Below are 26,986 nucleotides of genomic sequence, written 5' to 3'. Positions count from 1 at the left end.
TTTGTTTGGTTTAAGCTAATTGACTATATGTATATATAATTGTGCATGACTCATAACATGAATTTTTTTTCTTGAGCAAACGATATTATCTACACTAAGGGAAGGAGCACTATAAATTAGCAATAATGTAACTCAATTTCGTTTTTGATAGTACTAAGCGACGATCCATAACATGATTGGAACATGCACGAAAAGTCATTGTTTGAGTTAAGGCTTAACGAGTTGTGTTTATAAGGGTGGGCTACCGTTAGTGATATGTTAAATTGTTATATTATATTTTATTTGTTTAAAGTTGTTTGACTATATATGTATATATAATTTGTATTATAAATAGTATTTTATGTTTAGTATGATTGTGTAGACTAGGAATAAGAATCTTATATGATCTAAAAAATATATATATATATATTTATAATTTGTATTACTTAGAGGAAGTAAAATCTACCAAAATTAATAAAAATAAAGGCACAAAAGCAAAGAGAAATAACAATTTTAGAAACACTTAAGCGGTTAAGCCCTTCTTTCATCCTCTCTAGCTGTCCCTCTCTCTCCTCTCTCTCAAATATTATTTTAACAACAAAGTCAACATCCTAATTAAATACTTTGCAAATAAAGTAATGAAGTATTTGTTAATTAAAATGCATTTTATTTAATCTTTTTGTTTGTGTTGGGATTTTTTCACCTATTGATGTAAAATATCTCATTTTTATCAACTTGTTAAGAATGCAGATTATGTCTAACATGACCCAAAAACGAATAAAACAATTTATTATGAGACTAAACCTACTTTCCCTTCTCTTAATGTAAATAATATCATTTGTTCAAAATAAAAATAAAAGAGAATATAGCAAGGTGAAACCTTATTTTTAAGGGGGAAAAAACCAATAAAAATGCAAACAAATGAAATTTGTTCACATAAAAGAAACACGTAAATCTTATTAAAAATATTCAAAATATGGACGTCATGCATGCAAGAGCAAACAAAAACATTAAAAACCATGAGAAAGTGCGATACATTTTGATATGATCAAGTAGGGGAAGCAAGATTTAAATTGGAAAAAAATTTGGATGCATCTTCACCAAAGTTAAAAAAAAAAAAAATCAGAAGGGTAGCCAAGTGTGCTCCAATGCAGGCATGAAAAGATGAATTTGCATTAACTTCTCATTTATTGCCTTCACCTGCACCTAACGCCATATTCAGAAGCTGCAGTTTCATGGTATTAAATGCTCTCTCTCCTCTTCTCTCTTCTCTCTCTCTCTCTCTCTCTCTCTCTCTAGATTCTAGTCTGCAACAACAATACCCTGCAACCACATGCAACAATCCAGCTTTCTTTAATTTCCATTCATGAAATTCACCTTACCACCCAACACTCATTCAAAGCAAAATTTCATGGACAGAAAAGTGCCAGATTACTCTTCCCATTCTTGAGTTTTACAGATGAACCTGAAAGCAAATCAAATAAATAAGTACATGGGATTCTAAAAGGTGATTTGTTTTCTTTGCTTCCTGGAATCAAAATTGCAGAAAGCCCATTCAAGTTTGGAAGTTTTGTTTTCAGCACCAGAAAAGTGAAGAAACATGAGGTTTTCTCACATGGGTTTTCAGCAACAGATAACTTGGAGGTGTGGGCTTCTCTAAAGTTGTTACCTTTATTAATCTTTTTGCAAAAGTTGCCTGCTTCAGAAGGGATTTTCTGATTTGGGTCCTGCTTGGTTTTTGCTGATCTGTTGCTTCTGGTACGTGGGTTTGTCACACATTCGCCTCTTTTTCTGTTCATCAATTCATGGCCACTTAGTTTAATTTTTCGCCTTTTTCTTCATTTTTCGTTATGGAGAAAAGGGGAGTATAATGTGGTTGCATCTCTTTAGAAAAACACCAGAAACACAGATTTTCCTTGTAAATTACTGCATTGGATACCAGACTTTGTCCTTCAATTTGGAAGGAAATAAAAGTCAGCAACTTTAGTTGGTGGGTGAAACTTTATCTTTGAGTAGCTTTACAGTGGCTTGTTATAATGGGGTTTTCAGTAAATGATTTCCTGATCTGGGTTCTTAATATCAGCATACTGAGAGCTGGATTTCTTGCTGAACTTGTAGTTTTATCAGATTTATGGTGTTTAGCTTCAGGACTAGGTTCCATGTCAGCCATTGCTGTTTCTTATGGAGAGAAAGGTCCAGTTTTCTGTGGGTTAAAATTAGATGGGTCTCATGTTGTGACCTGCTATGGATCAAACTCAGCAATTACACACGGGGCTCCTAATCGATTCCCATTTATCGGTTTAACTGCTGGTGATGGATTTGTTTGTGGACTTCTCATGGATTCCAACCAGCCATATTGTTGGGGAAGCAGTGGTTATATCCAAATGGGTGTCCCTCAACCCATTGTTAAAGAAGCTCAATACTTAGAAATCAGTGCTGGTGATTATCATTTGTGTGGATTACGAAAACCTTTAACTGGCAGGCTCAGAAACACTTCTTTTGTTGATTGTTGGGGATATAACATGACCAAAAACTATGTGTTTGATGGGCAGATTCAGTCGATTTCAGCTGGCTCAGAATTCAATTGTGGATTGTTTGCCCAGAACAGGACTGTCTTTTGCTGGGGTGATGAGACTAGTAGCAAGGTTATCAGCTTGATCCCCAAAGATATGAGGTTTCGGAAGATTTCAGCTGGTGGGTATCATGTTTGTGGGATTTTGGAGCCTGTGAATTCCAGAACCGTTTGTTGGGGAAGAAGCTTGGTCATGGAAGAAGAAATTTCAGTGGCATATTCAGGTCAGGGCAATGTTGATATGGCTCCAAATGACCCAATGCTTTCAGTTGTCGGAGGGAAGTTCCATGCTTGCGGAATTAAGAGCTATGACCGTGAGGTGATTTGTTGGGGGTTTATTGTGAAACAAAGTACACCGGCTCCTAATGGTGCTAAGGTTTATGAGATTGCTGCTGGAAATTACTTCACTTGTGGAATTCTTGCTGACAAATCATTCTTACCGGTTTGTTGGGGACATGGATTCCCAACTTCTCTTCCATTACCTATGGCACCTGGATTCTGCAAGTCCACTCCGTGCGCTCCTGGTTTCTATGAGCTCAGTAATGAGAGTGCCTCTTGCAAGTTACCTAACTCTCATATTTGCATGCCGTGCAGCTATGATTGTCCAGATGAAATGTACCCAAAAACCGAATGTACTTTGAAATCTGATAGACAGTGTGAATATAACTGTTCTATTTGTTACTCAGCTGAATGTTTCTCAAATTGTTCATCTTCATATGGCAAGAAGAATGAAAGGTTTTGGTCCATGCAATTGCCTATCATTATTGCGGAGGTTGCTTTTGCTCTGTTCTTGGTGAGTGTTGTGTCTATAACTGCAATTTTATATGTTCGCTACAGATTACGCAACTGTCAGTGCACAGGAAAAGATTTGAATTCGAAAAAGAATGGTCAGGGTGGATCTTTCCAGAAAGACAATGGTAAGATTCGTCCCGAGTTGGATGACCTCAAGATAAGGAGAGCTCAGATGTTCACGTATGAGGAGCTTGAAAGGGCCACAGCCGGCTTTGGAGAGGAGTCTGTTGTTGGAAAGGGAAGCTTCTCCTGTGTTTTCAGAGGTGTTTTAAAAGACGGGACAGTTGTTGCTGTCAAAAGGGCTATAATGTCTCCTAACATGCAAAAGAATTCGAAAGAGTTCCATACAGAGCTAGACTTGCTCTCACGATTAAACCACGCACATTTACTCAATCTGCTCGGATATTGTGAAGAAGGCGGACAAAGTCTTCTTGTTTATGAGTTCATGGCTCATGGATCATTGCATCAGCATCTCCACGGAAAGAACAAAGCCTTGAAAGAGCAATTGGATTGGGTGCGAAGGGTCACTATTGCAGTCCAAGCAGCTCGGGGAATTGAATACTTGCACGGTTATGCTTGCCCACCGGTGATTCATCGAGACATTAAGTCTTCAAACATTCTCATTGACGAGGAGCACAATGCTCGAGTGGCTGATTTTGGTTTGTCGTTACTGGGACCTGCAGACAGTGGCTCCCCATTGGCAGAGCTACCAGCCGGAACTCTAGGGTATCTTGATCCTGAGTACTACAGACTTCATTACCTTACAACCAAATCTGATGTTTATAGTTTTGGTGTTTTGCTTTTGGAGATTCTTAGTGGCAGAAAAGCCATCGATATGCAGTATGAAGACGGAAATATAGTTGAATGGGGAGTGCCTCTGATCAAGTCAGGAGACATAAGTGCAATTTTGGATCCAGTTTTGAAACCCCCACCTGACCTTGAAGCCTTGAAAAGAATTGCCAATGTAGCCTGCAAATGTGTGAGAATGAGAGGGAAGGAGAGGCCATCAATGGACAAGGTGACGACAGCGCTAGAACGAGCTCTTGCCATGCTAATGGGCAGCCCGTGTAACGAGCAACCTATTCTGCCAACCGAGGTGGTATTGGGAAGCAGTAGAATGCACAAAAAATCCTCACAAAAATCTTCAAACAGGTCAGTCGACACTGATGTGGTAGAACTGGAGGACGCGCAAAGGTTTGAATTCCGAGCTCCTTCATGGATCACATTTCCGAGTGTTGCTTCTTCCCAGAGGAGGAAGTCATCGGCCTCAGATGCCGATGCCGATGGGAAGACCACAGAGGGTAGGAATTTGGGCAACTGTGGGAGTGGTGGTGATGGCTTGAGGAGCTTGGAAGAAGAGATTGGACCTGCATCACCTCAAGAGAAGTTATTCTTGCAGCATAATTTTTAAAAACTGGCCAAGCAGAAGGAAGTAAGATGATCAAAATCTTTGATTTGATTAATGTTGGCAGGTTTGAATTTAGTTTATTGGAGGATGAAATGTAAAAAAAAATTAATGGAAGTATTAGTATTATGACTGCCACCTGTATTCTGTGACAATCAGTTCTTTTGTTTATTCAGTTCCAACAATTTGGTACACCAGGTGAACGGTCTTAATCGATTGAGCTAATATCACGTTTGTAACTCTTTTTCGTTTTTCATTTTTTACCAGCTACGTTTTACCCTTTTTTTATATATATTTTAGTTATAGCTGGTTTGCAAAATGGGTGACGAAATGTAAATTTTCTCACAGTGCACCTTCAGGTCTCGAAATCATAACATTTGCGTCTTCCATCAAATTTGACCCAATGAGCTTTCATACAAATTGATGATATGAGACACGTTGTGTAGAAGCCACACTTATACTACAGCGGCAAATCTACGTGATTGTTTGCTATTATTGATTGAGGAGAAGCTGAAGCTTCACGGTGACTCGTTTTAGTCTATGTGATGCAAGTGTGGCTTCCACGTCAACTTATAAAAGAGTCAATGTGCTTGTCACGTCATCAAACACAATGAAGAACCATATATTCAAATTAAATTAAACATAAATTGATACTATTTCAAAACCTAATCGTGAAATGTCAGAAAATTAAAACTTGGCGATTCATTTTGTATTGAGATGTTGAAGCCAAGTGGAACTATAACAACAGCCCTGGGTTCATCCCTAACAAGATTCATCCTTCAAAGCTTATGCAACATTTACAAGAACACGTACAGCGAAACGCCGACAAGGGCTTGCTGACCAGATGCTCAACATGCAACCATGTCGACACCGATTTGCGTCGTGTTGCATTGCCGGAAGAAGGATCAATGAGCAGAAGCGAAGCCGGCGAGGGAGGTTTTGCGATTGATAATGTCTGGTGCTTTATGTCTTTGATCGATTTGAGATACTGTTTAAAATATTGAACGATTCTGAAGTGAATAAAGTGTAGATACGGTATGTGGTGGCTGTCCTTATTATTATATCCTTCAAAAATTGTATCGATTTCACTTTCGTCCATGAAGGTTTTTTTTTGGTTTCATTTTTTGTCCTTGCAGTTTTATTGCGTTCGTCCAAATATTCCAAGTCATGCAAAATTCCTTTCAATTCACAAAATTAATTGTGGAAAAATTAACTTAATTGACTGATTGGGTATAGGGTTTAGGGTAGTTTGCACTAATTAACTATAAGACAAGGCATAATTAGCTTCCCAACCAGTTAAAAGCAACATTAGGCGGATGTTTGACATGTCTGGTCGTTAACAAATAGACTCGTCAATTATCCGTTATTTTACAGGTCATTTCAAGTCTACCCACCAACTATTAATTAGATAATCATTTCGTTTTTAGTTTTAGTAATGATTTCAACAAAATATACCAGGGAAAAGAGGGATGGAAAAGGATGGTGAAACACTCAAACATGTGTTACTGTGATGGATATTGGATTCAAATTGTTGAGCATGATGTTCAGAGCAATTATAGCGTGGGAACCCTTCTCCCAGGCAATACATTATGTTATCCATTAAGTGAACAGTAACTGCCCTGATGAATAATAGCTACATTTTGCATCTCCACCGTTGCACTTCAATAATCTTGGCAATAGGCAATAAAATATTATTATTTTTTGTATTTATAAAATAATACAAAATAATTTTATTTGTAATTTCGGATTGGAATTTTTAATCATTTTCGTTGCTCCGCGTGTCATTATCCGAAAAGTTATAAAATAATACAAAATAATTTTATTTGTAATTTCGGACCGACAGATTTTTAATCGTTCTCGTTGCACCACGTGTCGTAATCCGAAAAAGATAATTATTGGTGATGGATTTCTGATAAGATTTTTTTTTAATTTTTTCAATTTTTTTATGTGTTAGGTAGATGATAATGAGTATGTATTTATAGAAAAGTAAAAATATTTTTTTTTTTCGGATTTTTTACAATTTTTTTTAAATTTTTTATTCAACTAATTAATCTCTGCCGTTGGATTTAAAAAAAATTGAATTCCAACACTCCAGATTCTGCCACGTGTCACAACGATAACATTTCTGATTTTTAAAACTGTTTTTTTTTAATATTTATAAAGGCTAATAATATCAACCGTTGATCTCAGATCCAACGGTTGATATTAAATAAGGTTTTTTTATTTTTATTACCGTTGCAAATCAAACGGTCCAAAATTTTTTACCGTTGAGATCGAACGGACTGTGGGAAGCCATGTGGCTTCCTAATGATAACAATTTTCAATGGGTCGCGGGCTCCAATTCCTGAAATCTTGTCGGCCCACTCGCCCATACGCGCGCTTGAGAGCCACACGCCTGACAGAAAAAAATAAAAAAAGTGGTTGACGTCTGGGTGACGTCAGTCGTGCGTCATAAAGCCCTCGAGCTCTCGAGCTGGCAACTGGCGGCTTGTCCCTCGGGCTGCCACACGGTGGACTCTCTCACTCAGGCTCTATGGCCTTGTTCACCAGCCCTTCCCCTGAGCACCAGCCAACGCTGGAACTGCTCTCAACCAGAGTCTGGGTAAAGTAAATCATAGTGTAAATAACACAGGAAAAATCTTAGTCAGCCCAGCCCAATCGCGGTCCTCGGCATTTGGACTTGTTCCTCTTTGTCTAACCTCAGAAACACAACCGTTGTACCCAATGAACAATTAATTTTATTTCAAGTGAATTACCGATTTAGTTCTTAAATTATCATTTGAGTGAAAATTAGGTTAGTAAACTACATATTCGCAAAGAGGTAGACCTCTAATGGCACATTCTTATAAAGATTATAAATCAGGTGTCTTACCCTGAACTTCTCGAATCAACGAATGGGTTCTCTGTGGACAATTTGATTGGTTCGGGAAGTTTTGATTTTGTTTACAAAGGGGTACTCCCTAGCGATAGAATGATAGTTGCTATTAAGGTATTAAACCTTCATCAACAAGGAGCGTATGAGAGTTTCTTTGATGAATGCAAAGCTTTAAAAAGTATAAGGCATCAAAATCTTCTCCAGATCATAACTGCTTGCTCAAGCATGGATAATCAAGGTAACGGCTTCAAAGGCCTAGTTTTCAAGTTCATGAAAAACGAAAGCCTAGATTCATGGTTGCATCCAAAAGACGAGCAATCTCAAATCAAGAGATTGAGCACTATGGAGAAATTGAATATTGCCATCGATGTTGCTTCTATATCTCCACCATCGTTGCGAAACTCCCATTGTTCACTATGATCTAAAGCCGAGCAATGTTTTTCATTGGAAAAAGACCTACAGACGACACGTTCAACGATGGTCTAAGCATTCACAAATTTGCAGCTACAGTGTTGCCTGCCATGTCATGAACGTAGTTGACCCTTCTTTGCTCCTCGAAACAGATGGTGATGGTGACAATTATGATGAAACATACGGTAATAACATACAAGAAAGACCAATTACAAGATATTGTGACCGTGCTCCACTCCATGCAACAAGATTTGAGGAATGTTTGGATTCAGTAATGCAGATAGGAATTTCTTGCTCTGCAATGTCGCCTAGCGGGCGGATGCCTATTGCTGTCGTTGTCAACCAAATGAAGACAATTAGAGACGATGGGAAGTTTTGAATCCCAAAATTTCTCTTACAACAATAAAGTCTTATCCCACTAAGTGAGGTCGGCTGTATGAATTCCAGAACGCTATTGTCCTAGGTTTTGGGCCAAGTCTTCCGTTAGCTCCAAGAATTCCTAAAATTTCTCTTCATTAAAAGAAATAAGACATTCTGCTTCACATGACAAAGCTTTGCTATTGCTATTTTCTGTTTCATTAGACAAGTTGGCTCGTAAATATATACAAATTTGCGAATTCATATACAAAGTGAAGAACCCTAAACAATCTTCCCACAAGAAAAGAAAACTAAAATCAACCGCGTAACCACCCCCGAACTCAACAGGTTTGAAGGAAAGCTGAACAAAATATGGAAACAGGACAAGGGCTGGATAATCAGTGTATAAGGGCTCCTAACAAAGGGTACAGATAAAAAAAGCTGCTATTGTTGGGACTATTTTCACAAGCAATCTTATATGCAGAAATTATGCAGGTACTTCGGCATCTTGATTCACGTACCAGAAAAAGTTGTGCTTTTGATGACACGCCTAAGTCCAAATGGAAGGATTTCTAAATTGTATCGCCATTGCATCCAGCAGAAACCTGACAAGATCTTCTCTGTCAACTTCCTTTTCTTTTTTGAGTTCAAGATGACGGACCTGGAGATACAGTTAAACAAAGTTCCAAAATTAATTCAGGAGATGAATCCAAGCTTTCAAGAATCGAAGGTTTAATCGACATTTAAGTCTTGTAGGCTATAATCTGGGGCGAAGATTTTCTCTCTAAACCACCTCCAGATTTATTATCAAATTCTTTTATTTTTCATCCAATTCATTTATGTTTCTTGAAATATAATAAATCTGTACGGTGGACCGGTGGTACATCCTTACTCATCTAGAAACGAAGCAATCAGAAATTTTTATAGGTTATAGCCTTCTGAGAATGACTATCATCGAAATCCGATCAAAATGGATAACACTCATATGTACAGGGTAAAATAACACTGCAATAGTTGATCATAAAGAAAGAATGTTGAACTTTAGATATAACAAGTAGGAAAAATCTTATCATTCTATAAATCTACTAGGACCACTTCCAACTAAACGTAAATTCCTCATGGTAAAAAACATAGAAAAGAACTTAATCGATGCCAAATTTATAGTGTCTTACTGCAGATGTAATGTCATTTCTCAACTTCCCAGCTTTGGTTTTACCTACTTTTCACGGAGAAAACTATTCACTTACTAATATATATATACTAGTAATGTTCTTTTGCCAGCGAGTGTATTATGGTATCAACATAAACACACATTTTGACACATCAATTGTTCTGAGCTATTATTCCTACATTAGCACATATATTACCTTAACAGAGCCTTTCTGTGAAACACCTGTGTCTGTTATGATGACAAGGCACTTTATGTCATGTTCATTTGCATATTCATACTGCTCTGTAAGACTTGGATCAGGTGTTGGGACAAACTCAGCCTAATAGACAAAGGATTCGCTAGTCAGCACAGAATCAGTTAAAGCAACCATTTATAGCATAAAAATCTTTGAAAATTCCATCTAAAAACCTTAATGTTTTCATCCCATAGCTCGGCGACTAGTTCCATGCGCTCTTTCAATAGACCACCTCCTCCTTTTGAACAAACAAGAACAATGTTGCTAACTTCATTTCTGCAAGAATAAAATCAAATCATACGGAAATTTATCTAAATTAAAGATAATGATCAGGACTTTTAGCAGCAAGTAGCAATGTAACAAGATAGACTAAATAAGCTAGTAAAAATATACCTGATTGGTTTAAAATCTATAGAAGAATGCTGAATTATTGTCTCTAATGCAAGGCTGGTCCCAACAGCACCCGGAGGGTTTGATTTCTAACAAAAAGAAAACAAAAACCATTGTCAATGTAAAAAAAAAAAAAAAAGAGAAAACGCAAGATGTAAGTATAGCATAAATATAAATATGATTAAGAGAAGATGAAAGATACACAAGGATTAGTGAACAAGGAGGCACCAATAAAAGAGTACGTCTGATTCACAGAGATAAACAATGAACCTACTACAGCCACATTATCCTATAGCTGCCTTCCAATTTAGCCCATAAAGAGATAGTAAAATCCTCAAATTCTGGTGTAACCGAAACCCTAAGGACCGACGAAAACCTCGCCCTCTCCACAGCTCTTGTACCTCATATGTCTCTCCTTTCAGATAACCCACAATATAGCCATCACCAACTCCAAATACCAACTCTCCAATTCAAAAGGCATGGGAGCAAACCTGGCAACAACTGTTTTCATGGGAAAAATAAAAAACGTGATTGCAAGATGTGATTCCCAACCACATATACTACCAAAATCTGATACCTACCACCAATTGCATATCCCACCAACACCCCAAATTTTGACAGCCACTACGAACAAAACTGTTCTATGAAGCACAAAACTCTTCCAACACATTGCTTGTCTCAATGAATGGTATTGAAGATTTCCCACGTTCAAACCTCTGATTTCTTGGTATCATGCGATTTCTTTGAAAATTTACATAAACCTCAAAAATAGTAAAAGTACTCCAGTAGCATGAGGGGTTTTATAACATAGTCAAGTATAATTTGCCATATGATAGTCAAGTCAGAGGGGGCATACTAAATTCAGTTCCAAATTTTCTACTCAGCAACTTAGGCAATAATAAGGGCACTGGCATATGCAAATGAAAAAGAGCTCAAGCACATTATCAATTGTTCACCCACATCTATATATATTATATACTAAGAACTCTTGTGGTTTCCAGCACTCTCTGGTCCTGTAAACAACAAAAGGTAACTAGAAGAAAGTAAATGCGTGTAACTTACATGTTCAAGACCCCACATTTGACGAAGCAAATAGTCATAGCGGCCACCAACAGCAAGCAGTGCACCTTCGGCAAGTGATCCAGGATTGTTGTCCTTCACTAAATATACCTAGGAGAGAAATTTTAACTTAATCTTTATAAATAAAAAATTTCTTTTCTTATCAAATATTTTGTATGGGAATGTATATATTTTATTTTTAATTGCGTAGTAGAATATTGATGGGACTCATATTGCAAACAGATTCTTAAGAACAAAATCACTCAAACAGTTTTATCCAGTCCATTGGTGGACTTCTTGTTTACTTTTTGTACATTTTCATTTTTTGGAATGAAATTTGTTTCTTCTAGAAAAAAACATCACACTAACACACTAGCAAACACAAAAGTGACATGTGCAATTGAGTACATACATCAGGAGACTAATGTGTTGGCCTTGTAAGGTGTAGTATTTGAATTATTTTTATTTATTATTGAACTGCTGTTTGAAATGAAATGACGTATTTTGGGAGTGAAAATTCTTTGCTTAATGTTCTGTGATCACTCATATGTTTTATGTAAAGTTCTATGATAAACCCCATCTGATTTATTATTTGTGGACAATACTTGGGCACTGACTGGTTAGCACCCAATATACTGACTTTGCGATATGGCCAATGATATTTAACACATGGTCATTTATTTAAAGAACGGGAATTGATTGTTATTGGCACTCCAAAGATCTACTTGTACACTCTAAACTTTATATATCTAGAAAGAAAATACGCTTATAAGGAGTGCACAATTAGATTTTGGAGTGCCAATAACAGTTCCTTAAAAAATAATGAACATGTTATTTAATTTTCCTTGGACTCTAAAAAACAAGAAACACATGGCATTTTTTTATTGGCACAAAATCAGTATAGTTGGGTACTGACTATTCAGTACCCAAGTATTATGCTTATTTTGAAATCAGCCATTTGGTCGTAAAACACTTTTAATTATGTTTGAAAAGTTCAAATTTCATTTGTTTAATGTGTTCTTCACTCTACTGCCTCAGATGCATTGAATAAGTTCTATGAACTTTCCTCCGATAGGAAATACTAAAGTATAGCTATGCTATTTGGAAGAGGAAAAAGAAAAATTAGCATGTATCTAAAGCTAAGATACCTGGAAGAACAAATCTCTATGATAACTCTCAGTTGGTGGCATAAGTGCATCTACGTAAACATTTTGTTCGATCCTCCAAACTCTCAAGTGGCTGTAGAGATCCGACAGCTCATCAAGTGCCTTCTGTGTTTGTTTATCTGCATTAAATTTCTGATATTGATTATCATCTCTCAATTGATGTACATGTATTTACATCAGCCATGAAAAGAATACCAGTTGGCAAGGCTCCCCTCAGTCTAGCAAGTGCTTGATCTGCAGGTCCACAAAACCGTAAACCAACAGTTTGCAACCTATTTACAACAGCTTGCGGTAAATTAAGTTCCTGTCAAAGAAAATAATTATTAAGAAATAGATAATCTTTCTAAAACCGACAATATATTCAAAATATAATGATTTTCACAATCATTATTTCACAATTGAGTTAACAAAACTCTTTTTGTGCTAGTTTAACTGTACGACAACATAGCTACCAAACTAGACAATCCTCCAAATGCTTTTTGTATTTTAGATTTCAATTCATGTAATGTTACAATTCTGTACTCTGTAACTGTTGTAGTTGTGTAGACTGCTTGTGCAGTGGACAACTTCTCCCATGTTTTTAATGTTTCCTTTTATTACTGAAAATATGTTTCTTGTCAAACAAAATAGATATATAAAAATCTATAGAATCGAAGATCCTATAACTTGACAATCTATTTTGGTTTGTCGGAAAAGCATCTTAGTCCTGACATTGTTCACTTCATTATTAAGGGAAAAAACAACACAGAAAATAAAAATAAAAGGAATTAACCACACCAGATAAAAACTTTCATTTGGTTTCTATATGCCAAACTAGATAGTAATTTAGTAAATCATAAGGACAAGAATATCCGCTCGGCTGCTAGGTAACTCCAATTACAATTGTTTTCTTTATGATGAACACTCGTAATTGTTAGAAAACTAGAAAGTGCAAACACTTAATAATTTTTATCAAACCTGCAAAAGCTGGCGTCTGATTACCACCCACTTGGATTTCCGCTCAGAAGATTGAGGACGTAAAGAGCCCATCATAGACAGAAGCTTCATTCAGAAAGGGCAGCATCAATGAGTCATCATACCATCAATGAATTACACAGATTGTTTATGGAAATATCCAGAATACATCAACTGTGTACCTCTGCTACTTTCTGCCTATGCTCTGCCTTGACTCCTACCCAAGCCCAAATTGCCTCCAGTAAGTCCCCATGGTTTAGATGAATATCACAAAAAACTGAATGAAAAAAACGAGCTATAATGTCCCTTGTCACCTGCAAGATGAGACACACTTATGAAGCATATGCTATAAAGCCTATAACACAACTCATTGGCCAGCGCATGCTAGTCAATTACCAACAAATAACAAATTATTGTCCAGAAATAACGTGATATTTGTTGAATGCTGATGCACCTCCAATAATGATAACTAAATAAATCAGGGATAAATAAATAAATCAGATAATTTATCACCTTGATGACTTCTGCCTCTGTTAATGCTGATGCGCCTCCAATAATATCAAAGTCACCCTGTGTTCACATAAGGTTGTATTATTAAGCCACAAACATCAACTTAGGCAGAAAATCATAGTACAGTTAACGATAGAGCATAAACATTTTAAAAACATTCTATACAGATAAAATATAATGTGAGAGAGAGACCTATAAGAAACGAGCATTTAATTCATACCTGCAGGTAGCGACTTGGGGGTGAATGTCCAACAGGTCTTCTGTACACAGAGGATATTTCGTAACGTTTGAATGAAGATTTCTACAAGTAGAATGGCCAAGTTATGTTCCCTGACTTTATCATAAAATTTTAGAGACAAAACAAGCATGTATATAAACTTATAAAGCAATAATTTCATCTTATAAATAAATTTATCTCGGCTAAACATAAAACAATAATTCATGTTCCAAACAAATCCATTGCTAACTGAGTTATGTCCTCAGAATTTTGCAATGGTGGAATGCATGATTGAAACTAGGCATCGGTTATTGGATGGACACATTACACTGCCTAAAGTCCGAAGCTTGTATAACAAATACCACGTTTTTTTTTTTTTTCAACTTGTCAAACTACTGTCAGCATTAAAAACTTATATCAGGGTTCAATGAATCTCGGCCACTCCCTGTTTCCAGTGCTCTACTGTAGACTTTCATCCAACTTTGATCTTCTTGCAAACAGTAACTTAGGTTTCAACTTTCAATTGATTCTTAGCTATTAAATGAACAATCACTAATTCACAAGTAGATTCTCCTAAATCCATCATACGACCCTTTCAAACCACCCATTTTAGCATTCTCATCGCCAAATTGTCTGCATCCACATTCCCATGATTTTCCTGTTCACAATTCAGTATATATAGTTTATCATTAAAAGCGAGCCCTTGTCTGTCACCCACCCTTGTTGCTGCTAAAAGGCATATTTTTTTGTTTCTATTTTCATCTATGTTACAGAATTTACTAGTCCTTCCCTTAAAAGAATGCCAGTATTTTTCTAAACTTGGCAAAATGAAAAACAATGATAAAATTGTTTTTTGCTGCCATTATCTCTCTCCTTATAAAACCGAAAATATATGTGAAATCTCACTGAGATTCTGAACCTTGTAGAAATTGATAAGATAAGTAGATTTCCAGCATACATAACTCAAGTCCCATCAATCTTTCTTCAACAACTTATGAAACTACTAGTTTCCCCTTGTATACGGGTACTTTTGTAATGATTTTGCCAACATGTATGATATCTACTTAGGATGCAACCACGCTTAGCTTCACAAAGGAAAATAACAAGACCCAAGCAGAGCTTCAAAACTGCCAAACCAGCATGATCAACCAAGAATGAAACCAATAAGAAGATAACTTAGGAACTGAAAAGGATTAATGTTTGTATCTTGTACAACAAGAATGCAACCAATAAGAAAAACAAGCAACAAAACATTTATTTTGATTTGTTTAATACCTGGCTGGAGATCGCCCAACTAACAAAAGGCAAGCGCAGCTCATGACTAAGTTCAAGCATATCTCCTCCGTGGGTTAAAAGTTTGACGGTGTTCCTTGTAGGATATAACAAATAATCAGTATGAATGAACACATAAAAAGAAACAGAAAGTAATTCTATGTCATAAAAACATTATAGTAAACACACTACGAAGAGTTCAAGAAAGAAACCTATTGAACTGTTGGCAATCATCTAGCAAATGCATAGGTATTACTTCAAGGTGTTTCGCACAATGCTGTCTGAACAACTCCCTTGTGATGTCAACAACGTAATCACGAGCCTCAGTTTGTAAATCTGCATACTGCACAGCAGAAGTATCCCTTCCACCTAATCCCACACTTCCATCACGATGTTGCTGATCTTTCACGCTTAACATCTCCTCATCAAAGATGGCATTCAGAACTCTGTCATACACACTTCTGTCCTCTGAGGTTTGCATTGTTCGTAGAATATCTGAGCATATTGACAGAAAGCATTTACTCAAGCAACTCAAAACTTAATGGAATCAGTTGAAAATTTCTAAATATTGCTTTGAAAGAGAAAACAAATGTATGTATTATGAATCATAAAGAAACATCTTCACCATCCTCCCCAAAGAACATGTTGGACCAGCACCAGGTAAAAAGAAATTGTATTCCCTACAAATATTATGAATGACAATAAAAATAATAATAAATAAATAAAACTGTCATGATAACCAAGAATCACCCACAGAATTGAGAGATTCCTAAAGGTTCTTCGGGGGATGTCTTAGCAGGACTCAAACACATATGAAATACTAACTGATCTGTGAGAAAAATAAAAATAAAAATTAACAAATCACCAAGCACAAAGATCCTCCAACTAGGTTTAGTGAGGAGCTGGTGGGGTTTAACCAGCACAAGAACAATCACCAACCACTTGGTTTAGCAAAAGTTGTATGGTGATCATTTAATTGGTTTTAACCAACGTCATTCAGACCATATCTTCTTTTTGGTCAATCTGACTGGTCGCGACATATAATTCTACTTGCTTTGTGATATCAAGTTGTACGGATGTTCATCTGTACTTCAGGCTACTGTAGTTTAAGCTGCACTTCATGGACATCTTCGGTCCATCTTGAGGGGAGTGTTGGAAACCATGTCTAACACATTCTATTTTACTTGCCTTTGTCATGTATTTTCCTTTACAGTCAAGTTGTAGAGACTTGCATAAGTTAATATATTCTACTAATATATATCAATGCTTGGTCTCTTAGTGTCAACAATTACAGACATTAATTTGCGATTAGAATAAAGAAGTGCAGCAGTCTGCAGAGATTTGAAATAGACTGACCACTCATAACTCTGCGTTTTTCATCTGATGAGATTAGCTTTAATAAGATAAATACAGAGATCATAACTGTTACTTACTGTCTAACAACTCAGACTCCATTCGTGGTGGAAATGCATGCTTTAGAAGTTCAGTGGCAGAAGGACGATCTGATGGACTTGGAGACATTAAACGCCGCAACAGAGATGCCTGTTCAGGAAACTCAGCAACCCAAGCGGGAGGAAGTTCGCCCTTCTGTTTCAAGTCAGATAGGACATGGTGTCGTTCCATTGCAGTCCCAAATGGGTGCCATAGCTCAAAGAATACAACTCCCAAGCTGTACATATCAGCCTGCAATCCAAGTTGACTCAATGATGTTTACCTGATATTATTTGATTAAAAACAGATTACATGCCTTTAAAAGTGGCACATGCCATATTGTGTAACTTACTATAAAAAATTACAAAACTAAGTGTGAAAATAATCAAAATATGTACCAACTTGACCAGTACAATCAAGTGTAAAACTATGCAAAAATAAGAGCGAAAATATTTACCTTTTCATCTATCTTTGGCCATCCTTGCTCAATTTCTGGTGCAGTGTAAAAATATGTACCAACTTGGCCAGTACCATCAAGAGAAACTCCGGCTGTATCTGGAGGAAAACTTGGTTCTTGGTCCAACTGCTCCAACTTAAAAAACTTGGCTGAAACAAAACAAATTACATTGAGGATTAAGTACAAATCCTGAATTTAGCAAACAACTTTAAATAAAAATTCATGAGTTGTGTGTGAAAGTAAATTTTATATTATCACCCAGGAACTCGACTCTTCTCAGAAGCAAAATTGGTATGTCCAAAAGAAACAGAATTTTACTCGAAAAAGTAGTTCATGACAGAATAGTCATGAAAGTAACCACATCTCATGCATTTTTCCTACCATGTTCTCACATTTATAATAGTCAAAACACAATACACTATGACACACCGTACTCTTGAGAAACCAACAAGTACACTTTTCAAAAAAGACCTGAATGCAAGTACATAAAAAGCTCAACAGACTACATAGTTCTCAAACTAAGACATACTGAAGTGTAATGATGTTATACAAGAAAATCCGAACTTACCCAGACCAAAATCACCAATTTTAATATCATTACGCGCATCAAAGAATATGTTGCTTGGGGTTAAGTCCCGATGAATGATGCCTTGTCCATGTATATGTGCCAAGCCTTCAACAATTTGACGACACAGATGCCATGCTAATTCTTTGTCAACACGACTATATGACTCGAAAATTTGGCGTAAAGTCCTTCAAACCATAAAATAGAAATAAAATAAAAGAGTAAGAAACATATAAGATAAAAACTCAGCAAAAGAAGCATATTTTAAGGATTTATGGAACTAAATTCAAGGAATGAAAGAATTTTAAATTAGACCTGCTGCAAGGTGCAACGAATAATAGAGAATAAACCAACAAAAAACTGGAACAGTACAGAGCCTATAGACAGTTTCCTTCAGCTCCTTTGTATTCTTATTTTTCTTTTCAATTTTTATTTCCCATTTTCTTACCTTTTACCTATCGTACATTGTGACAGTCTATCATACATTGTGACAGTCTCAAATTTAGATATACTTAAAATCTGACCTCAATGCCGATGCAACATTTAGTTATTTACAAGCCTAGTAATGTTATCATAGTTGCAGGTTTCTCTAAGGATTCTATGAGGAATGATGGATGATCGGGAGCAGTCAATCAGGAAGCCCAATAATTAAAAACTCTCAAGCAACAAAAGATATGCCTCACTACGACTCATATCAGGTAGCAGTCAATAAGGATTTAACAATGGACTATGAGGAGTAATAAAATCAAAAAGTCTTATTGACAACAAAGATTTGGCATGTTTTATTATTCTTTCTAAATTGCATAAGAAAAACTAGCCTGCCAAAAGGGTGATGCAATGGTTCAAAACAATACCATAATGAACCAGGTTGCAGTAATTACAGATGTAAAATGGTAAAAAAACTAACCAACCACTAAGCGTCTTAAAATTCAATCTCTGAGTATATCTTAAGATACAACAAATCAAAATAGAAGTTTACCTAGGGCAATATTCCATTTGAATATACAGATAAGTCGATTCAAGCTTATTCTCATTCCCAAGAGCATCTGCTGAGTTTGTACCTTTGAAGCTGAAAGTGGTGCTGGCTGCAGTCATTGAACCCAATGTGGTATCACCATGAGCACCAATAATCCCTGTTTCAAACCACGCCTGGAAGTGCTTGCAAATATTACATATTAGAACCATTGTGGAGACAAAAGATTGTAAGAAAAAATAACTTCCCTAAAAATTAAACTTTTCAATATCAAAGAACAGTCCCCAATGCAAGCTGCTTTGAAAATAAATGTAGGCTAAGACAATATTGCATATACAAAATCATAGAAACTAAAAAACAAGAAATTGTTACAGAACTTGCAGAAGCATGCCATTAAATGCATAAGCAGGAAATAAGAAAGTTTTTACCTGATAGTATCGTACGACATGTTGATGCTGCAAACGAGAAAGTGTAGCTACTTCCCTAAGTATCTCACCAAAGTTGAACCACAAACAAATTTTAGAACACGGAAAAAAAAATATTTTCAGCTATACATTTTAAACATATAGCTACTTAAGAAGTTAGATTCACAATTGTGTTGAAAAGATAACGAATTTTTAATAGCTATTACTATGATAGTGATTGAAATATATGAAAGCCAAAGAATATTTGATAGGAAATTGTTATTACCTAAACATAAGCAAAAATATATCTTCACAAATCTGTACGAATATATGAAAGAAACCTGCCATACTCTATCAGACTCTATATAAAACTCTCCAAAGGTTGCTCACTTAACTATGTGGAGTTTTCCAAAAAAATATATTATTTTTGCCCAATACAAATGTCATATGAGAACCTTTGTAGTCCATAAGAGTGTTTAAGAATCTACAGAAATTGTAATTGATTACTGCCCCCCTCATCCGATAACTGAAGTTCACTCCATAGTTAATTTTCTTCTTTAGCAGAATTACGTTTATATTTCCTTATAAAGTTACTATCTTGAAATTAACGATACAAAGACCCACTGACAAATGACTAATCAATTTCATGATTCATGAAAGGAAATTTTTCTACGCCAAACGATGCCTAAATTTCAAATTTGTGCAGGAAACATTAATATACCTCAATATTCGATCATTAACAGGAAGGCTTTTATCCTTGAGGCGAATTTTCTTCACTGCATACTGCCTTCCATCTAGCTTATTTTTGCACAATACAACATGGCCAAAGCCACCATGACCTGTACCAGATTTTGAAAAAGAATCTTCCTGGTTATACTTCAAATGAAACAAAATTCCTCTGACGAATAAATATTAAAAGCTTCATAAAGTATGAAGCGCAATGCCAGTTAGAGGATTATATATAAGAGTAAAAGGAAATACAAAACATAGTGAACCAGAGATACAATCCTCAAAACAAAACCAAAATACCCTCTTACATTGTAATACATCTCCCGAAACTATCCTACAGCAGGGCCTCCAATCTAATAAAATTACAATATATGACATATCCCTTAAGGCTGGAGAAAAAGAAGCCCATAATGATGCCCAAAACCTGAGTTTTTCCCAAGAATTACTTCTACATCCCCACTATAGTTTTCAAATACTCTTCCATTTCTCTCCACCCAAATTACCTACAAAGCAACTAATACAGAAAATCCACAAAATTCTTGCTGTTTGTTCCACCACCAAAAGGCAAATACTTCTGAAAAAGAATGTTTCGAGGTGATAGAGGAATAACCCAATTTACACCTGCCTTACTAACTATATGGACAACATAAAACAAGTGAGCACCAAACTCCACCTCTTTTTTGCACATAATAAACCAGTGAAGAGATGGACAAGCTACAGTATTACTTTCTTATCATTCTATCTATTTTGATCAATAATTTTGCACGTTTCAAGGCTGAAATGAAGGGCAAGAATAACAATGACAACTTGACAAGCTGTTGTTCAAGTGCTTTTACATAGCATACATCAATATAACAAGAACTTCCATGGTTTTTCTTGGGTATGAAAAACCTATTATAGCATTATCTGTAAATTACCATTTAAGAAGATTAAAATAAATATATTTAAATAAAAATAGATAAATTTTTGTACAGAACAAAACAAATACAAGAGCTCAAACAGTAATTTTTATTGTCTACTATGGATGGACACCCCCAGGGATCTATAACCTTTACTTTTTATTTTACTAACCAAACTATAATCTATAACTAGCTCAGCCAATCAAAAATCCCATAATAAACTACCCACCTAGTACCTAGAGACACACTTAAAGAACAACTGAGGCTATTGAGCTATTAGGAAAACAAAATGAAAAAACATACGAAAAAAATTTCTTTACCAAGGGACTGTAGCTCCTCAAAGTCATTAAGATACCGAGAGCTTGGGAGAGATGTACTTGGCCCATCGCAATCAGACGCGGGTTCCCAAAATTGAGAGATTCGGGATGAAACCTAGATAAGAGAAGGTATGTAACGATGTGAAATGGTTTTAGACGCTAGATCTTAGCAGCAAAGAAATGAAGAAGGGGGATGACGGACCATATGTTGTCTGAAAGCATGATCAAATGTTCTGTTCAAAACTGAAGGTGGTTTAGAAGTTAACTCCTTTGCCCATTCTGATAAAATCTGAAAATGAAATTAACAGAGATCAGAATCTGGTAAGTGTATGGGTTAACAAAGTTAACTGGATGAATTGAGTTACATACTCCTAACTTCTCCAATTCTGTGGTTATTTGTGGCAAGGCATCAACCAATGGTCCTTTCGAAGAGCAGGCAAGACGGAGTAGATGAACCTAACATAAGAGGAAACAATAACAGGAAATTTAGGATCAAAATTCTGTGTAGAAAAGACAAGAAAACATAAAATTACCATTATGAGATCCTTTTTAACATCTTGAGACACTTGATCATGACCCAAGGAAGCAAATGAGAGTGACTCTGATTGCTCACTTCCAGATTCCCACTCATCTTCTGTTGAATCATCCTTAATGACCAAATTCTGAAAAAGCATAGAAGTATGTAGCGGTATCATAGAGTGTCCAAGAAAACTTCCTATACAAAAACAGACCATGAACCCAAAACAATATTATCAAACAGCAATGTCCAGAATAACAAATTTCACCAAGGTCACTGCCTTCTATTCAATGATCTGGCATAACTTGTTCAGATTTCTCTTTGTACTCATTCATCCACACAACAAAATTTGTCTGCAGCCTTGTGTTATGATTGATTCTACATACCAAGAGAGCATCAGGGTTGAATCATTTGGATGTGCAAGATGTCAATTCAACACTAACTCAGTGCACAACTGGTATGCCAATCAAAAGTGGACGAAAACGGAAGATAAGACAAAGTATCTCTCTTTGAGAGAATTCTTATAAAACTAAAAAAAAGGTGATCTTTCAACTCCAAAAATAAAAAATAAAAAAGTCCATTCCCATCAAGCCCTCCTATTTCTCTCCAACCAAAGACACCATAAGAATACATGATAATCTGTACTCACAAGTCCTTGTTGTGCCTTCTAACAAGATACAAAATCTCTCTATTACTTTAAAAACAAGAGTAAATAAATAAAACAATATGTGTAATATGACAAAAAGGCAATACAAGAATATATGTACGTGTGTGTGTGAAATTCATCCACATTTGTGCATTCAAACATCAAATAATATCATGTTATAATCTGCCCAAAGAAAAGGTATTAAATTACTCACCTCTTTCTCAGCTTTACCACCATTTTCTACTGATTCCTCCAACAAAAATCTACTTGAATCTGTAGAATACATGCTCTTGTTGCCATCTTCACTATCTTCTCCAAGGATATCTAACTGGACAGTAGGGGAAGGTAATGGGCTTTGCTTTACATCTTGTAAACTTGCCTGCTCTGCATGCTTATCCAGTTTCTTTTCCTGAATATCATGCATGACTTTAGGATGGGCCTTTTGCAATGGGCTTTGCTTTATATCTGTGTGGGATGGGACCGATGAATTTATCCCACTGGTCTCATCCACTCCAAAACCCCAATTCCAAGACTCTCCAGAACCACTGAACAGGTCTATGAAACCATAAACAAAAGGCCCCTTCTTGTTACTTAAAATTGCAACGTCCTTCTGAAACAATTGAGCACTGCTATCCGTAGTCGGACATATTACCTTCCATGAGAAATGAATATACAAAGCATCCATCAATCGAACAACCAGTAGAGAAGTAATGATAAGCAAAATTTCATCAAGAAATGAGAGTGAACTTTTCAGATCTACATGTTAAAGAAGGTTACACCTAAAAAAACTTGATTCAAATTCATAATTAACACATCAAAAGATGTAGTCTTCATAGTTGTCAATATTAATTGTCTTATTCTTGTGGACCATGTATCATATGAAACCTTGCCCTCAGAGATAGGGGCGCAACAAAAAGGTTTCTAAACAGGCATCGGAGATGTGTTTGATTGGAATGCGGTGCAATTATTCTTTATAGTCTTTTTGTTTGTTTATACTTGGAACCTATCCATAATTAACACAGCGTAGCATTGGTACCAATGGCAGCATGTCAAAATCCAAGAATAATCCAGACCACCAGGATGACAGTTAGCAAACATGGTTAATTAGAACAGCATACACATTTGAATGAACAAAATTAAAGTGTAATAACAGAAACAGAACAAGGAGAAAAAATCTACATGAAAGATGTCTGCCAGAATATTCAATTTATGTATGATATTTGTATATGCATTTTCTCACACAAACAAATGCACAAATATGATGATAGAGAAGTCTTACAGGTCCATGTGATTGGCCCACTGGCACAATTTCAGATAGGAATTCCTGGGCAGTCTCTACCAAATTGAAAATCATTACCCGTCCTTCTCGAGCATTAGAATTTGCCTGAAACAGAACAATTAAATTCAGAATAAAAAAGAACCACACAAAGAGGCACTAGCTGCACACTAGTTTATTATGTGTCAGACTGACCAATGACATTTTCCATGCAAGTGTAAAATCCTTGTGTGAAATATCTCTTAAAATGAAGCTCGGGTGGAAGAGCACTGTTTCTGTTTGTTTCAGGGAAAATTTTGAAAGCATTTCCTCATACATAGCCTTCAGTATATCAAAACTAACTTTGCCAATGGGCAAATAGCCGCTAATCTTTAAGGCATACAATATTTTTAGGATTAAGACAAATAAATGTTGCGCTTGTAACCGCATTAACACTCCATCACAGAAGAACTCAAAGAACTATCAAATAAGGTTTTAGGAAAAAAACAATAATACCTGATCATGAATAAGAGATAGCAGCCTATCAGTATCAGTTTTTGATAAACCTTTCTCTGGAGTTATCTGCAACTTTGGGCACTTGTAAGGATACCCTGGTAAGCACCTATCAAACAAGAGAACATTAAGATACATGGGAAGGAATATTTATAAACCAAAAATAAACGCAATATAGAAAAGAAATTCACTAACCTAACAGAAAGAAGTGCAGAAACATCTAGATCCTCATAACCCATATCCTTAGAATGAGGCCTGTTGCAGTAGAGAACAAAATCTCAATCAAGAGGAGTCTAACTCATGAATTGTTTCATCTAAAAATATATAAGACATACCTAATCTTAATAATGATTTGAGGATGTGATCCAGACATAACTTTGAAATCGTCTTGAAATATTGCACACCTAAACATCCCACACGAATAGCAATACAAATTATGAGACAGAAAGATGATTATCATGAATCTTTCAAACAGAGGCATCAACATTTTTTATAAACATAATAGTGCACAATTTACATAATAATAATAAAAAGTAACGACATTAATTTACAACCATCCATGTATTGTCCTCCAGATTTGTTCCTCAAATAACCCAACCTTGAACACTCAAAAGTAAAATCAACATAAAGCGAATCAAGCAGATGGGAAGACCTGATACTCAAATACAATACAACATGATTATGGGTAGATGATATCCTTTAGAGACAACAAACAATGGAACAAAATGCAGCCCCCATGCCAAACATGCTATGTTCTGCAGTAACTACCATACGGTGCAAAACAGGGGAAAGAAGAAATGAAAAGAAAAAAGACAACAATTCAGTTTTTGCAATAGAATCAAAGTCCTTTCAGTGATGACACTGAAACCACTTTTAGAGGTTTATTGGCCAACAATAATAAACTGAAAAGAATTCCATTCTTTTTATCCTATGAGCTACAGGCCTCACACACGTGCCTTAAAGAGAGGAATATTGCCTCTCCAAAACTTAAGGGAATTGTTCGAATTGGTGGCACGAAAAAGATTACAATTGCAAATTTCCAATATCATTTGGAAAACATTTCCAATCAATCCATTTGAAGCTGTGATTAATTCTAGTAATGGTGCATATCAAAAGTTGCCATAAAATACAATCCAGTTGCGTCTGACTGTTCAATTTGTCATCCCAAGTTGTTCATGGTGATCACAGTGTTTGTCCCTCCATATGCAGTTTTGAGTCGATTATTCGAAGAATAAAAGGATTTAAGAATAAGAAGAAGAGTCACTTACAAGGCAGTGATCTCTTCAGAAAGAAGTTCATTATCATCATCGCCAACATAAGCCCCATGATCTTTCAAGGCCTTCTTCTTCTTCCCACTCCCTCCTCCACGCTTCTTCTTCTTCTGCCCCATTCTCCCACTCCAAAAAGCCCAAAAACCCTCTTGCGCTTTTTATCAAACACCTGGAGGACCCAATCCACACCAAGAATTACAAACCCTGGTGCTCTTTCTTCGAATACCCACCAACCCAATTCACCTTTTCATCCAAATCCCACAACCCAGGTCATGAAAAATCAAATCAAAATCAATCGTAAAATGCAGTGTAAAAAATGGGAAGCACCTCAGTGGGAACAAATGGATCGTCGAAAACCCTCAATAGTGAAAGGGTTTTGAGAACTGAGGTGTTTGTGATTGAGAAAGCTAATCCCCAGTGATTGGACAAATACCTAATGGTGATGAAAATTAAATATTACGGCGCAGAAAAATATTGACGGCGGCGCTCAACTTTGTTTTGAAACCGGGAATATGCGCTGGGCTCAACACTGGCGGCAAACGACCATTGGTATGTTGCCACGTTGGTTTTACCCGCTTTTAAGTTGTAACCTCATTTTTAACAGAATTACCATACATTGGATAGAACCCGACTAATTCAACCGAAATCAGTTTGGTCGGGTTGGTTTGGTTTGGGTTGGGTTGGGTTGTAAACTGTAAAGATTTATGTTCAGGTAAAAACTTAATCCTCCGTTTAATAGGTGGTTAAGCTCAACTATTATTAATCTAATTACAACTGACATACTTGAATATCAGCAATTCTAATTAAAACTCGATCGATCCGTTTAATTGGTGGGTTAAGTTGAAGGTTGGGTTGTAAATTGTAAAAATTTATGTTCAAGTTAAAACTCAATCCATTCGTTCAATTTGTGAGTTAAGTTCAACTATTATTAACCTAATTACAACTAACATACTTGAATATCAACAATTCTAATTAAAACTCAATCTATCCGTTCAATTACAGGGCTAAGTTAAACATTTTCTTTTAATACATTGATATTTTTACATTAAGGGAAGGGAAAGTTCACCTAAGCCATATAATGGATAACCTAATTTGGTATCAAATTCGTCATCCACAAGATTCGAACCTAAGATTTCTCATTTTCAAGTGAAGAGAAATATTACCAGATCGTAGTACTGAATGGCAAATTGAACTTTTTTTTTTTTAATTTAAATAATGAACTTTTAATATTAAGTAACAAATAGTAATTTTGACTATTAAGGCCACTTTGAGACATGGCCAATCAAAGAACATTCTTTAAAGGGTCACATGTAAAACAGTAAAAGTTCACAAACGTGATGGTCTCAAGAGTTGGTGAACTTTGAATTTAAACTATAACTTACAATATTAGGATATATTATTCATATTTGTGGATGCAGTGTTTCGCATAAGATAAATTGGATGGAAAACCTGCAAAACAATAAATGATGTAAGATTAATGCCTAAGTTAGAAAGTGTTTGAGACAAATTGAAAGTTTGAGAATTCTAAGTATTGTAACAGGCGTACTAGACGCTATTCCTGTAATAGGCTCGCCTCTGGTAGAGTTATTACGCGGAAGTGATGAAATGGACTCATTGGTTTAACTGAATAACTAAATAAAATAG

At 35.9% G+C, this 26,986-nt stretch overlaps 2 protein-coding genes across 5 annotated transcripts; one reads left to right on the top strand and one right to left on the bottom strand.

The window, feature by feature from the left end:
* Positions 1 to 1,200: 1,200 nt before the first annotated feature.
* On the top strand, positions 1,201 to 4,945 carry CR4 (crinkly4). Its single transcript, XM_068462798.2, has one exon. The coding sequence runs from the start codon at positions 2,016 to 2,018 to the stop codon at positions 4,752 to 4,754; it is 2,739 nt and encodes a 912-aa protein (XP_068318899.2). The 5' UTR covers positions 1,201 to 2,015; the 3' UTR covers positions 4,755 to 4,945.
* Positions 4,946 to 8,321: 3,376 nt separating this feature from the next.
* Positions 8,322 to 25,893, bottom strand: GCN2 (protein kinase family protein). 4 transcript variants are annotated; one of them, XM_088692329.1, is made up of 30 exons: positions 25,340 to 25,809; positions 24,407 to 24,475; positions 24,267 to 24,326; positions 24,075 to 24,180; positions 23,583 to 23,687; positions 22,518 to 22,955; positions 21,674 to 21,802; positions 21,510 to 21,596; positions 21,343 to 21,429; positions 21,144 to 21,255; positions 19,917 to 20,034; positions 19,220 to 19,274; positions 18,798 to 18,967; positions 17,822 to 18,006; positions 17,254 to 17,402; positions 16,799 to 17,048; positions 15,578 to 15,860; positions 15,369 to 15,462; positions 14,097 to 14,177; positions 13,880 to 13,936; positions 13,549 to 13,680; positions 13,370 to 13,453; positions 12,608 to 12,716; positions 12,395 to 12,531; positions 11,250 to 11,357; positions 10,191 to 10,276; positions 9,971 to 10,073; positions 9,759 to 9,881; positions 8,913 to 9,052; positions 8,322 to 8,363 (listed from the first exon to the last, which is right to left on the bottom strand). In XM_088692329.1, the coding sequence occupies exons 1-29, from the start codon at positions 25,459 to 25,461 to the stop codon at positions 8,942 to 8,944; spliced, it is 3,750 nt and encodes a 1,249-aa protein (XP_088548455.1). In that variant the 5' UTR covers positions 25,462 to 25,809; the 3' UTR covers positions 8,322 to 8,363; positions 8,913 to 8,941. The 4 variants fall into 4 exon arrangements, with proteins under 4 accessions (XP_088548455.1, XP_088548453.1, XP_088548454.1 ...); XM_088692327.1 differs by lacking the exon at positions 8,322 to 8,363 and having other exon boundaries at positions 8,573 to 9,052; positions 25,340 to 25,585; positions 25,670 to 25,893; XM_088692328.1 differs by lacking the exon at positions 8,322 to 8,363 and adding an exon at positions 8,573 to 8,806 and having other exon boundaries at positions 25,340 to 25,834.
* Positions 25,894 to 26,986: the final 1,093 nt, after the last annotated feature.

This window comes from Pyrus communis, chromosome 4, assembly GCF_041283825.1.
Source record: "Pyrus communis isolate YQ-2024b chromosome 4, ASM4128382v1, whole genome shotgun sequence".
NCBI classification, from domain to species: Eukaryota; Viridiplantae; Streptophyta; class Magnoliopsida; order Rosales; family Rosaceae; genus Pyrus; species Pyrus communis.
The sequence above is the reverse complement of the archived record's forward strand: the minus strand, read 5'-3'. Positions and strand labels throughout refer to the sequence as shown.

Coding starts and splice junctions, on each gene's coding strand:
- CR4 (XM_068462798.2), top strand. CDS start 2,016: ATGGGGTTTTCAGTAAATGATTTCCTGATCTGGGTTCTTAATATCAGC.
- GCN2 (XM_088692327.1), bottom strand. CDS start 25,461: ATGGGGCAGAAGAAGAAGAAGCGTGGAGGAGGGAGTGGGAAGAAGAAG. Junction 24,327..24,406: donor CAAATCATTATTAAGATTAG/GTATGTCTTATA, acceptor CTACTGCAACAG/GCCTCATTCTAAGGATATGG. Junction 11,358..12,394: donor ATAGAGATTTGTTCTTCCAG/GTATCTTAGCTT, acceptor TTTCTCTCCTAG/GTATATTTAGTGAAGGACAA.